The sequence below is a fragment of the Brachycentrus maculatus genome, unplaced genomic scaffold (assembly GCF_059751285.1).
Source record: "Brachycentrus maculatus isolate JH-2025_06_01 unplaced genomic scaffold, ASM5975128v1 h1tg000659l, whole genome shotgun sequence".
In the NCBI taxonomy this organism is placed as follows: Eukaryota; Metazoa; Arthropoda; class Insecta; order Trichoptera; family Brachycentridae; genus Brachycentrus; species Brachycentrus maculatus.
Genome location: NW_028281394.1, coordinates 543,290 through 557,586, shown reverse-complemented (window position 1 = coordinate 557,586; position 14,297 = coordinate 543,290). Strand labels below are relative to the sequence as shown.

The following is a 14,297-nucleotide window of genomic DNA, read 5'->3' as shown; positions in this document are numbered from 1 at the left end:
AGCTTCCTTGGATGCATTTGACCTAGTTTGAGCAGGCAAATGATCATTTGTATTGTAGTATTATAATCCTAGGACACAGAATGTACTAGCGCTAATCGTTTAATTAATTAGTTTCAAAGATTCGTAATATCATGTACATGTATAAAATACGTTTAGTACATATTATAATATTACAATACTAAGGCAGGAGAAATGAATAAAATATTAATATCTCCATATGGATGTGTCGTTTCAATAATCATTGCTTCGCGTACTGAATTTAAACTATTCATAACCATAAATTATTCACATCTCATTGCAAAACTATAATGAGATATTTCACAGCAAACAAAATGTGAAATTTCATATTAAATGAAAATTTGCTCAAACAAGTTTTAACGAATCCTGGATAATTTTTTATATTCTTTCATACTTTCCATTAGTATTTATTAAATATTTCTTCGACTTTATATAGGTCACTCCTTTCAACAACGTCATAAATTAAAAAACTTAATTTTTCAAGAGATCGTTTTTAAAGTTTAAAAATATAATAAAATATATTAAAAATACATATCAACGTATTTATTGAACTTTTTACTATGCAACTGATCTTTTTAATTAAACCTGAATGTTTTTTCTCCATTTGAAAAATATTTACTATTTTTAAAAAAATAATAAAACAATACCTTTTTTTCAAAATGCAAATACAACACTTTCTGCCCTGTAGTGAGTAAATATTAAGTAAAAAATATGCCGCTTTTGCCGGGATATAGTACATTTTCTGGGCATTCTGGAAACATGAACAACTGAAAATAGACATTTTTGATTTATGACGTTGTTGAAAGGAGTGAGTGATATGTTAAGATGTCAAAAATGTTTTTAAAAAATAACCAATAATAAGTAGACCTAATCCAGATTTGTGAACAAGTATTTAGACAATCTCAAAAAGTAGTAAATTATAACTATCCAATTAAATCCATGAGAAAATATCAATATTTATTCATTTTTCAAAACCTCATGCGCACCCGATGGGGCATAGGGCACTGCATCATAAAAACATAGTGTTATCTTGATCGTTAATACATTAAGGAAATGTGATTATCCTTCCACATCAGGTACCAGACCAGGGTTATATGGAATATATTGGAGTAAAAAAATCACTCATATTTATTTGACCCCCCCCTGGGAATGACGTATGAGCGAGCGGTATATCAGGTACCCCCGACGTCGATTATCAATTAAGAGTAATTGTCCCTGTATTGGGAAGCTGTAAACAGCACTTCGTCGGTGCTGATCCCCGTCCAATCTCGTTTATTCCAGAGCCAGGAGATCTGCCTTCTGCCCACACCTCCTAGACCTTATATTTCGTCTTTTATGATCAGGTGCAATAGCTCGTACTTCTCTCCTCTTAGCACACGGCCCAGATAGGACATCTAATGGACTTTGATGTCATTCAGCAACTGTCTTTCTACTCTTGCTCTTTAGAGCATATTTGGAGACATATTGGTCCATGGAAGTAGCATTCTACGATGTAATCACATTTCGAATACCTCTAACCAGTTCATAGAGCTGATCTTGAGTGTCCATGATATAACTCCAAAGAAGGATCAGGTAAGTGCTCTATGAAAGTACTTACCTGATCCTTCTTTGCCGAAGTTTCCGATTGAGGTTATCGTCACAGAATATATCGTAGTCATACAGGAGAAAGTGACCAAGTGCATTTTTTTACAAAAACGTGATCATTAACTATTTGATATCTATCTACAATAGCTTAATATTGCCCTGAAAAAAAATCCCAAAGAATTTTAAACTTGGAAGTATAATATGAAGACTTGTTAAAAATGACTAACTGCATTGATGTTTATTTTATTGCCAAGCAAAAGTGACTTAAATGGCCCTCCTGAAAATTTTAAGTTTTGTTAGTTGGTCACTTTCTCCTGTACGACTACGATATTATGTTTCTCATTCTATTGAAAGTTTTATATTATTATTTCTTTTTAATTTTTCACAACTTTTTGAGTGTTTTAATTCACTAAAAAAAAGTGTGAATAAAAATAACTGGTTTGGTTAAAAAAAGCTGAATTAAAATTTTTAAGTCGTGTTTTCAGGCGTTACTCAGAGTGTAAAAATAATCCGGGGTTCGGTTCTTGCATACATCCAAATAAAATGATCTCTGCTAGATAAAAACTTTGTCAATCCTACAATGATGACTATTGTGAACTCATAAGTACTGTGTCATAAGATTAATGAAATCTAGGAGTTTGAGAAAAAAGTTGAGAAGTCTGGTTGTCAATCGTGGGTTGAATGGCGAAAGTTGCATGTGTGTAAAGTGATCACTTCACCAGCCAATTACAGGTCATGATCCCTGTAAATACCCAAACTTCCATATTCTTCTTCTTATTCTTCTCCATCTATGTTGAGATGTCAATGAGTAAATGAAAAAAGTTTTTCATTTTATAATCCCTTATCCGCACCCCAATGGTGCATAGGGCACTTCATTATACAAACACAGTGTTATCTTGATCGTTAACACACGAAAAAAAGATGATCAGCCCTCCGCTTCAGGTACCAGTCCAGGGTAATGAGGAGGTATGTATGAGGATATGCATGAACGTGGAATGGCGAGGCGAAAGGTGGAGGCGAAGAATGTTTGCAAATACAGAGTGGTGTGGCGTTCTATCCTCACTACCCACCTCTGTGCCAAGCGGCATAATGGGTAGTTATTTAGTTAAGTATTATATCGGTACGGATAAAACGTTGAAGAATATTAAAACTAATTTTCCAGAAAAAATCTTCTGAATCCCTGAAGCTAAATTTCTTTTAAATTATAATCAATAAATACTCGTAATATTAAAAGCTGTCCCACCGCATGCCCAGATCTGATACAGAAAAATCTAGGCTTCCTGACGGATCTGCTCATACTAAGCAATTTTTTTTTAAAACTAAGTTGTGAATTTTATAAAACATGTGAAATATAAAATTATATCCCGATTTTACTGTGAATTCACATCTAAAAGCTTTCAATATACCTGTCACTGCCAATCTAAATAAATAAAAGATTGTAGGTCCATCACAAAATTTTCTAGAAGTACCCCAGTGTAGGCAGTGAAAGGGATTATTGATTAGTTCAATTAGTCAGCCAGATCCGATTCCGACTCGACGTTGGCCGGTACACAAACACCCACAACCCCGACCAGCACAGCAGACAGACACGGAACAGTGCAAAGACATTTACAGAGAATAAATATTGACTTCTCCGTCTTATTCCTCATTGCTGAGGGTTGTGACCCTTGCAGAAGCAATGACTCTTCTCCAGTTATCCCTTGACTGCGCTGCACGTAGCGCTCCAAGCGTAATTTAACAATTTCTTATTTTGCTGCAGAGAACGCATCCCGATACTGTTCCCCTAACGGAGTGTGGGATAACTACACGGACTACAGCCGCTGCCGGGAGAGGGCCGACCAGCCACCTTCCGGCGACAGCGGAACCACTACGGAACTAACGAGCCACCTGTACCTCGCCGGGTACAGCGTCAGCCTGGCAGCCTTGCTACTTGCAGTCAGCATCTTCATATACTTCAAGTAACTAAACCTATTTTTATATAATTTTTGACATCTCATCAAAGATGAAGAAGAATATGGAATTGTTGGGTAATATATCCAAAATAAAACATAAGCAAACACAAAGTGTCTGATAATGTCCTAACAAGACGAAACGCGTCACGTATTAAAATATACATAAATAAATGTAGAATTCAATCCAACAAAAACCGTGTTTTATTTTGGATATATTACCCAACAATTCAATATGGAATTCTACCAACTGTCTGCAGTTACAATAAATAACAATATGAAAGTCTGGACATTTACGCGGCTGACGACCGTCATAGGCTGATTTAAGTGATCACTTTACTAACGTGTAACATTTAACAATTCTACCCATTATTGACAACCACACTACTCAAATTCTTGGAAGTTCTTTATATATGAACCAACTTTGAAACATCATTCTTGAATCACAACTTCACTAGAGACATCTATTGGTGAGATGAAAAGAAAGTTTCATTGAGCAGAAACTCTTTTATTAGTATGTCAGATCCGAATCCTGGATCATTATCACACACTTTAGAAACGCCAGAAAAAAACATTTTAATTTTTATTATTTTAGCTTATAATTTGACCAGATAATTTATTTACAACATTTTTAGTATGTCCAAATATTATTTATAATATGAAAATAACTCTTGTAACTGGAGATGATCCAGATTTTTTTAATAAATATTTGGACACACTCAAAATGTTGTAAACCTATTTTTATGTATTTATTCATACTTCATATACAGAATAAAAGCAATTAGTACATTGGCAGTCTTATTGCTAAAAAGCAACATCTTCCAACCATCCAAAAACAGACTAGTGATATTGATCAAAGCAATTGATATATGGCTGTTTTCAATCAGAGGGTAGATAGTACTTATACATTTAAAAAAACATAAATTTCAAATTGACATTTAAAAAAACATAAATTCCACAAGATGATAATAAGGGGGCAAAGGAAAAAGGGAGTTTCGAGAAGAAGGTAGAGGGAAAAACTATGGGAGGAGGTTTGATGGACAGTTAGGATTCTAATGATAAAAAGTAATGTCTCAGACATTTCTTAAAAGTTATTATACTAAATTAATACTATGGTTTTATGTTTTACGGTTTATTATTTTATGTTCTATAACTAGGTGAAACAGGTGTAGCGAAATGATTTTTAAAAATGTTTTTTAACAATAAAATACAATTTAGTAGACTAAAATAAAATTGTGATTGATTTTACAAATAATACGTAAATTTTAACATAATAAACGATCAAATAATCATTCCTTGAATTTAATACAGTGCCCTTTACACTATTGGACGCAAATAAGGGTCGGTAGTAGTATATTTAAATGTTTTCATAAGAATTTAACAGATGTGTGTTTTTTTCGTTATTGTTTAATTTTTCTTTTACATATTCTACTTATCATAGCCCCAGGGTGGTAATGTGACTGAAATAAGGAAAGAAATATTGATCTTTTTCATTCATTTCCTTTGTCTACGACAAAATAATAGAGCTTACAATATCATCAAAGACTTTAAATATCTTGTAAATATATATGTCATGTTTCAAAGGAAAATATAATGGTCCATAGAGAATAATCCTTACAATTTGAACATTTTTGAACGTGAACAAACATCCCAATATTATTCAGATTTAATTTTTATTTCTTGATTTGATATGTTTAAAAATACATTAAAAAATAACTATTTATGATGTACGAAAATACGGTTCAGTGATCAAGTAGTTAAAAGGTCTGTATACCATCCTCAAAGTTCTAAGTTCATCAACGTAGAAAATATAATAACATCAGTATTTTCTCATTAATAATTTATACGTTTTTACATCTCAAAGAATGTGGAAGTGGGTAATTACAGGGCTTACGATTTGTCAAATGCTGGCTTAAGTAATTCTACCTGTGATTGATAACAACATTACTCAAAGTCAGAAGTGGTTTTAAAGTCCTTAAATTGACAACTTCTTTCACATTGAGTTTGAGTTGATCTTTTGTTGAGTTGGGTATATTTGGTTGTGTATTAAATATTATTTTTTTGACATCTCATCAAGGATGAAGAAGAATATGGAAGTCTGGGCGTTTACGGGGCTGACGACCGTCATAGGCTGGTTTAAGTGATCACTTTACACACGTGTAACATTCACCAATTCTACCCATTGTTGACAACCACACTACTCAAATTCTCAGAAGTTTTATATATATGAACCAATTTTGAAACATTGTTCTTGAATAACTAGAATTTTATTAGAGACATCTATCGGTGAGGTCAAATGTAAAAAAAGTAATGTACTCCTATAATTGGAGATAATCCAGATTTGTGAACAAGTATTTCGACACACTCAAAATGGTGTTTTAAACGAATTGCAAAGATTCTTCCTGAATTATTTTAAGTACTTGGAGACCCCTGCTAACACGATTTTCAGTTTTTATTAAACTTATAATTTGACCAGTTATTTTATTACCAATCTACGTTTAAAAATCAGGGGTTTTCCACTCAGAAGTAATTAATATTGCTATCTCAACTCAATCTAAGTAAACAAACCCAGATTTATGAAGAAAAATTGGGATGCACTCAAAATATTGTGGATTTATACGTTTGTCACTAGAAGGGCTGACGACTGATCGTGAGAACGATCATTTTTCATTCACACGCTTGTCAAAACCAGTTGGAAAAAAATAACAAAAATAATGATGGTTAAAAACAAAGATTGAGTTTTGTTTTATAAAGATTATAAAATGTGCTACAAACAATCACCAAAAAATAATTGAAAACTATTTTTACAAATGAATTAATTTAATTAAACGCGTGTTGAATAAATATTTTTATGTGTTACATGCATCAAATAAACCCTATCCCTAATTTTAATTTCTAAATTTTTATATTATTTTTCATACATGTTAGTAAAATTAGTAGATGTATTACAACTCACCGAGATTTTTATGTCTGCCAGTTTCGAGACGCACCCGTCTCTTCTTCAGGACAATCATCCATACTTTTAATTAAATATACTTTTAAAGATACTTTTAATTAAATTTTAAAATATTTTTAATCTTTTGTGAATTTCTTTGATCAGTTCTTAAAAAAGGCTTTATCCATTGTGACAATGATATCTTTGACTTTTCTGGACTTTTCTGGACTATCCATTTGATATTTAATCGAAACAGGAAAGCGAAAAGGGAGAACATGCTTTTTTTTATTGTAATCAGGATTTCCTTTGAAAAAGAATATCACTTACAGATATACACTTACAAATATATTTTATTTCACTCTTTCAATTATTTTTAAGTGTAGAAAAGCCGAGAGACATGAAGATTTTTTCTTTACGACAAAGCATTAGTTTCTCTGTATTTGTTTATATGATATTTATTTATTTGTTTTTATTTATATAACATATTCAATTAATTTATCTAGCTTTATTAACTTTTTTATTTATAAAGCGTCGTTTTCGTGAGAAATTACCTCCAGTGAGCTGTAAAATTAACGGTGTTTTTTTACATTTAAACGATATTACTAAAAAAAATCAATTGGGTCCTTATGATGTGTTTTCACTACGACCTCAATAATTTTATGAAAAAATCCAGGAAACCATATATTTGCATTCGAAATGTCAATGCGAAGATCATTTTTGGACGATAAATCGATATCCTGTAGTTTAACAATATAAAACGTAAAAAAATCGTGTTTCGAGACATGGCTCAAATTATCAAATGTATTCGAATTATATGTGTATAATTTAGGCACTTTTATATCCAACTTTCGCTTCGATTTGACAACTTTTTAATATGTATTTGCTTATTCGATACTTCTATATTATCAATCAAAATACAAAATGTTAAAATATAAGCAAAAATGATGAAAATTATATAAACATACATTTAGTAATTCTCATAGATAATCCAAAACAAATTTGCATCACACGTTGTACAGAGAATAAGTAATTGCGTTTTCTAACATTCTAGTTTAATACAAAATGTATTGTTTGAGTACGAATTTGTATCAAAGGACTCGTGGAACGACACAATATGCAACAAAAACACCATAAATCGTTTGAATAGATACAAAACCACACCATACTCGTATATTTAGAATATCTCTCCATTTATTGTTCTTTAACCACCCCTCAATGGATCAATTAAGCCTTTATGTATGTTTTACAACCCTCGTTGTGTTCAAAGTTACACCAGTTACGTTTTACACGTAGGGTGGACGAGATACGTAAATTTACCTGTTCAAATTTACAAACAAAATGACGGTCACTGCTGAAAACCCAAAGAACCTACTATGTTTCACGTTATTTTAAATATTTTATCATAAAAAGTATCATTCCTTTTTCCCTAAAGGATGGTTTGATCACATATTATATATCTATAAAAAATTTGAATGCTTTCATCATTAATTATGACTGAAATTTAATCTTTGATTTATGGTATTCTTTGTATTTACATCAATAAATAATTTTATTTTTAGTATCATTAATTATAAAAATGTAGACTTTAAATATTTTTGTAACATTTGGCATCATCATTAAGCATTTTTTAAAGATATATATATATATATATATATGTATATATATATATATATATATATATATATATATATATATATATATATATATATATATATATATATATATATATATATGTATACACGAGTATAAATATAAAAATAAATATAAAAATTATTCATAAAACTGCCATTTAAACTTTATTATTTTTCAGTCTCAATATTTTGATCAATTTTTGTACTGAATACAGAGTACAGACAAGAGACAAGAGTACAGTATACTAGCCGCATACAATATTTATTACGGAAAAAATAGTTTTAATTATTCATGAATTTGTTCAGCATTTTGTTAGTTTTAATGAAATTATTTTATGCTTCTACAAATGAAATGAAAATAATATCTTTTAATTGAAATGAGAACCTCATTTTATGAAAATCAATACATATGTAGATTGTACAAATTCCTTTGTTTCATTAGGCAGTTCGCGCTAATATTTATATAGCAACAGTGCATAAATATATACATCTTTAAAAAATAATTGCGATATGGATGTTCAATAAAAGACAGAATGGTGAACATTACACAAGTGTAAAAAGTGATCATTTAAACCAGACAAATAGCAGGTTATTGTTAGTTCTAGGATGCTCAGAATTCATTTAAAAGTTTAAAAAATCGTCTTAAGTACTGACACTAATAATTTATATTGATGAATAATCCAAATCGTAAATATTCGAGCGTTTGAATAAAATGGTACTTATATGAAAAAAATTAATTCATTAATTCATATGCTTGAAAATTATATTTTTGGGATTCAGAATACAATTTAATTAGATTTTTCCACTACTATCATAAATTTTGGCTAAAAAATATACCAGTTTATTTTAAACTTTGTAAAACTGTGTATAGTTTTACTCTGACGGAAAAATAAATTAAGAAATGTGAGAGAAAGGTTATTAAGGCGAACCTTTTCTTTACGTTTTCCGGTGGGTCGTTTTAGAATTACAATTTTTCAGTTAAACCCTAACTGAATTTAAGTGAAAGTGTCGAAAAAACTTGATGAAATTTTAGGGTTCTCGAGAAAAATACCTTCTCAGCGCTTTGCTTACATACCATTCACAATTTAAAATATACGTATGTATACCAAAAACACCCCGAAACCATAAAAAAATGAGAAAAGGATTTTCTTTATAATTTTTTAAAAAATCGTAATTGATTAGTGGGTTGTCAAAAAAATAACAACAAAAAAATGTTTCATCATTGAATATTTTCATACAAAATTGATCGAAGTTTCATACTTTGTGACTCATTCAGCATTTGAAGTTTTTTATTATTAAGGTCCAGCATTTGTTTAATTATCTCTAAAATCTGGTAGCATTTTATGTAAATGATTTTTTTTCTTAAAATACCGTGTTTGCATTGAAAAATTAAGTTCTTCTTCGAAATAATTATATGGTTTTGAAAATAAAATACTTATTGAGACGTAAGGAGTTAAAAAAATATTCTTAATATATTTTTACATATATTAAAAAAAAACAGAAAAAAATATTTAAAAAACATTCTTTAAAATAATCGGGCGGGACTATTCCCGAGAGGTCACATGTCTATACATGTGACCTCTCAGGTGGTCCCCGCTGGAATGAATTCTGTGTTGGCAAATATCCCTTAATATTAATTATATATTTTTTTTTTCTCCCTCTCACATTTTTTTGCACCCTGCTTATATATGCAAGGTATTCGGGTATGCATTATTTGGGAGAGAAAAAGGAGGTTACAGCAGCGTTCAGCCGCTTCACTCCACTTGAGCTCCGTAAGTATTATTCGGCTCCGACGTTTATCATCCTTCATTGTAGTTTTTCATCTCCACAACTAAACTTTCCAGGTAGTCCAAGTACAATTTGGTGACGACTCCGCTTTTAAGCATCTCCTGCGGGTTCAGGGAGTCGATGTTGTGAGCATCACACTCCATTTGGAGAATCCACCTGCTTCGCTCAAACATTGGGCAAGATCTCAGTAACACAATATTAATTATATTACTATTAGAATTTTAATGAACAAAATATTTTTTTACGTATATTCTGAAAAACAAAAAAAAAATCCAATATAGGTATATTCTTAATTAAAAAAATCGAGCATGAATAGACATGTGACCTTTGATGGTCTCCGGTGGTATGATGCGACTAACATATTTTTCGTTGAAGATGGAATTGAATTTTACTGCCTTTTGAATATTTTACAATGCTAGACCTAAATTTGCTCTTATTTCGAGGATTCAATTATTGAAATTACAATAAATACAGTAAATGTGTATATTTGATATTTGATTTGTAAAATAAGTTTTTTTCTTGTTTCAGGGATCTTCGATGCCTTCGCAACACGATCCACACAAATTTGATGTGTACCTACATCCTTTTTGGATTCATCTGGATATTGAATTTAACCCTTCAGGCAAGTACTTGAACATTTAAATTCTGAAATATTACAATTTTAACTTTTATCTAATATTTAACAATATTTTTTTTTTGCCAAAATAACATCTTAAAATTTTGAGTAGAAAGTGTATGCGAAAGCATATGTTTATTTTTCGTTTCATTATTTGAGTAATAAAAAAATATTTTTTAATTTACAACTTTTATCTATGTATTTGTATATTTATACACACACACACACACACATACACACACACACATACCATACACACACACATACAACTACAGCTGCAGTATACAGAGAACTTTATAAAACGGGCACAAATGCGTATCTACACTGGCGACAGCCACATGATGGATATCATCTTTTCCTCTTACTAGAAAAAATTGTTAAGGTCGAAATAAAGAGTATCATTAATCAATTTTTATTTTTTTTTATTAAATAAAAAAATATTAAAAGACGAATTTTGCGCCATCTTAAATTTGTTAATATACTGCAGCTGTAAAGTTCACAAATCGCTTACTCCTTTCAAGAACGTCATAAATAAAAAAACTTGATTTATCAGGACCATGTTTTTAAAGTTTAAAAATATAATACAATTTATTAAAAATAAATATCAAGCCACTTATTGAACTTTTTACTGTGCAACAGATCTTTTTAGGTAAAACCTGAAGGTTTTTTCTCCATTTGAAAAATATTTAGGATATTAAAAAAAATAATTAAACAATACCTTTTCTTCAAAATGCAAAAACAGCATTTTCTGCCCTGTAGCGGGTAAATATTAAGTTAAAAATAAGCCTCTTTTGCTGGGATAAAGTACATTTTCTGGGCATTCAGAAAACATGCACAACTGAAAATTGACGATTTTTGATTTATGACGTTCTTGAAAGGAGTGAGCGAAATATCAAATATGATCGACATGCGACGCCATTTGCAAAAGTTATAATGTATTCCGATAAGGTGATTAATTTTGTGCCACCTGTTTTATATTTTCTAATTATCATTATCTCACCTTCATCTCATAGCGTTTAATTTCTGCAAAGCATTTTATTATACTGTAAAGGCTAAATGTAATTTGCGATGAGAAAAAATATTTATTGAACCCCAAAATCCGTGTTATTAATACGTTCTACGAGGATGGTTAGTTTTTTATCTCCAATTTTCGATACATCATCACAATTTTCACAGATGAAAAGCGATGTTTCTCGATTAAAATTTAATGAGGGTTTTTGGATGATAGCTTAATGAGGGTTTCGGCATCTTCCCAAGTATAGTGCTTGTCATATACACACTCGTGTATACAGGGTGAGTCATTAATGAGGGTATCTGTGACCATATACATCATACGAAAGTATTGCAAAATAATGTATGGCAGGTGTTCAAATGGTGAAGCAAGGAAGGAAAGGTAGATTTAGCTGAGTATTATCAATAAAATGGAGAAAAATATGTTGAGATGGTGTGGATACATCACTTTTACCCTTAGATTTTTTTACTTTCAATTTTAAGAGATATGTACTAAATATGCTTTAAACCATTGCTTATAAATACGTTGTCCGTCTCCGTGGTGTAATGGTCAGCGTGTTTAGCTACCGTAGGTCCCGAGTTCGATTCCCAGGGGGGGTGAAAATAAATATTAGTGATTTTACACTTTAATATTTATTTAATATTACCCTGGACTGGTTCCTGAAGCGCAAGAGTGATCACCTTGCCTTCATGTAAGTAATGATCAAGATAACACTGCATAAATTCGATGCAGTGCCCTATGCACCATTGGGTGCGGATAAGGGTTATAATAATATAAATACGCAAGGAATCTTTTTTTTAAAATAACTAACAAATATAAAAAAGGGATGGTAAAGATGTTTTTAAAATAATAGTTACTGAAACGTAAATAGGAAGAAACTATTCGCGGATTAACTTTATAAAATAACTGTTTTATTATACCCGGATATAATTGGAGGACAGTACATTATGGGGTTAAATTAACATAAAACCTTTTATTCCAGGTCTCGCTGCAAAGAGATGACATCTCGTGCTTAGTTCTTATTGTGTTCTTCCATTACTTCTACTTGACAAACTTCTTCTGGATGCTGGTAGAAGGTAAAGTATGATTTTTTCATTTTAATTTATTATTACTTTTCTAGAACTCCATTATCAATTTAATACGTTATTAAAGTTCAAAGATATGTTTGAATATCAAGGGTTGGGTTTTTAAATACTCGTTTCAAGAGATTATTTATTTTATTTTATATCAATTGCATCGATAACAGTATTGATTTTTATCTGAAAACATGTTTGTTTTCGGGTTAAAATACTAGGGGTGCGTTTTTTGAACTCATTTAAATAGATAAACTTTGATTTCAATTTTGTATTAATTCTATCAATAAGAATATTTATTTTTATCTAAAAACATATCCTAATATCAAGGTTTTGGTTTTTTTTATGCTCGCTGATACTAATCAATATCAATTTTAATACTAATTAATATCAATTAATCAATAAAAATATTCATTGTTGTCTTAAAATATATCTGAATATCAATGGTTGGGTTTTTCAGTACTCGTTTTAAAAGACAATTTTTTTATTATTATTTTAATGGGAATTCGATCATTGTTGTCTACATTCATTGTTTTCAAGAAACATATCTGAATATCAAGGGTTTTTAATCCGGTTTTTAATTTTAAAATATTTAAAAAGATTAAGAAAAAAATTACAACCGAGCTTGAATTTGATTCCATCAAAAATATATTTATATCTGAGCTTGAGTAGTAATATTTCTTTTTGCATTAATTGGCAGTTACATTTTAAGTCGAATTTATTATTAACAATATATTTAGTAATTTTAAAATAAAGCATTTTTTTAGTAAGCAATATCAATTAATGAAAATCGACTAGTTTAGATCAAACTTAAAGAGACGTATGGCATCCTGTATTTTGTAAAAGTACCAAAAAGAAAGTGGCGTGTGTTTCATATAGGCATATAAACAGTGCCTACCATACTATAAAGCGAGGAAAAATATGTTATACTGATAGTGAAGAAAAAATTTGATTAGTTATAACTTTAATGAAAATAATCGTCCATGTCAAATAAAAATAAAAACCAAATGAATTAATTGTCTGTTTTTTTACTGCCGAAATTTTTACAAGCCACTGCTTAATATCAGCATGGATATACTAAGTATTTTTGGAATATTTATGCTTTTTTCACCAAATAACAAACGTATAATAAACTTATTTTGCGAATCACTACCGTCTTATACATTACAACCTTCCAATTTACGTTAAATCGATAGCGGTAACATTATTCTTATTCTACCTCTTTCCCTAAATTCCTCTCCTGACTCTGAAAACCAATGTTTTGCTGAAAGGACAATATTGAATAATTTGTTGTGTCAGCACTATTTACCAACATTTCCGGGCGGTTTAAGTAAGGAACAAACCAAAGCATTAAGAGAAAATGTTCATCGGAAGATGTTGTCTCTTAGTAATGATTGCTTGATGAACTAATTATTTATTTGTACAAGACATTTGAACAAAACTATAAACACAAACTAACCATTTCTCCCCAGGAGTGGGTAGAGAAAATAGAACGCCACACCACTCTGTCTTTGCAAACATCATTAGCCTCTTCCGCATTCATGCATTTTGTTATATATGTATACCCGCTGATTATTCCGACTCCTTACGTGACCGCTATCAAATATTTGACATACTTGCTCGTGCCAAGTTTTCTCAGTTTTTTTCTGCTCCTATTTAAAACTAAATATAAAAATAAATATAAGTGATTT

The 14,297-nt window shown here is 30.3% G+C and overlaps 1 protein-coding gene across 1 annotated transcript in view; it reads left to right on the top strand.

The window, feature by feature from the left end:
- Positions 1-1,464: 1,464 nt before the first annotated feature.
- LOC148300758 (diuretic hormone receptor-like) overlaps positions 1,465-14,297 on the top strand; it is a gene marked incomplete at its 5' end in the record, with an annotated part of 77,799 nt that continues 64,966 nt past the window's right edge. The window contains 4 exons of the mRNA XM_088274346.1: positions 1,465-1,590; positions 3,322-3,560; positions 10,434-10,527; positions 12,516-12,609. Coding sequence (XP_088130472.1) covers positions 1,465-1,590; positions 3,322-3,560; positions 10,434-10,527; positions 12,516-12,609 — 553 coding nt within the window. The remainder of the gene's footprint in view (positions 1,591-3,321; positions 3,561-10,433; positions 10,528-12,515; positions 12,610-14,297) is intronic.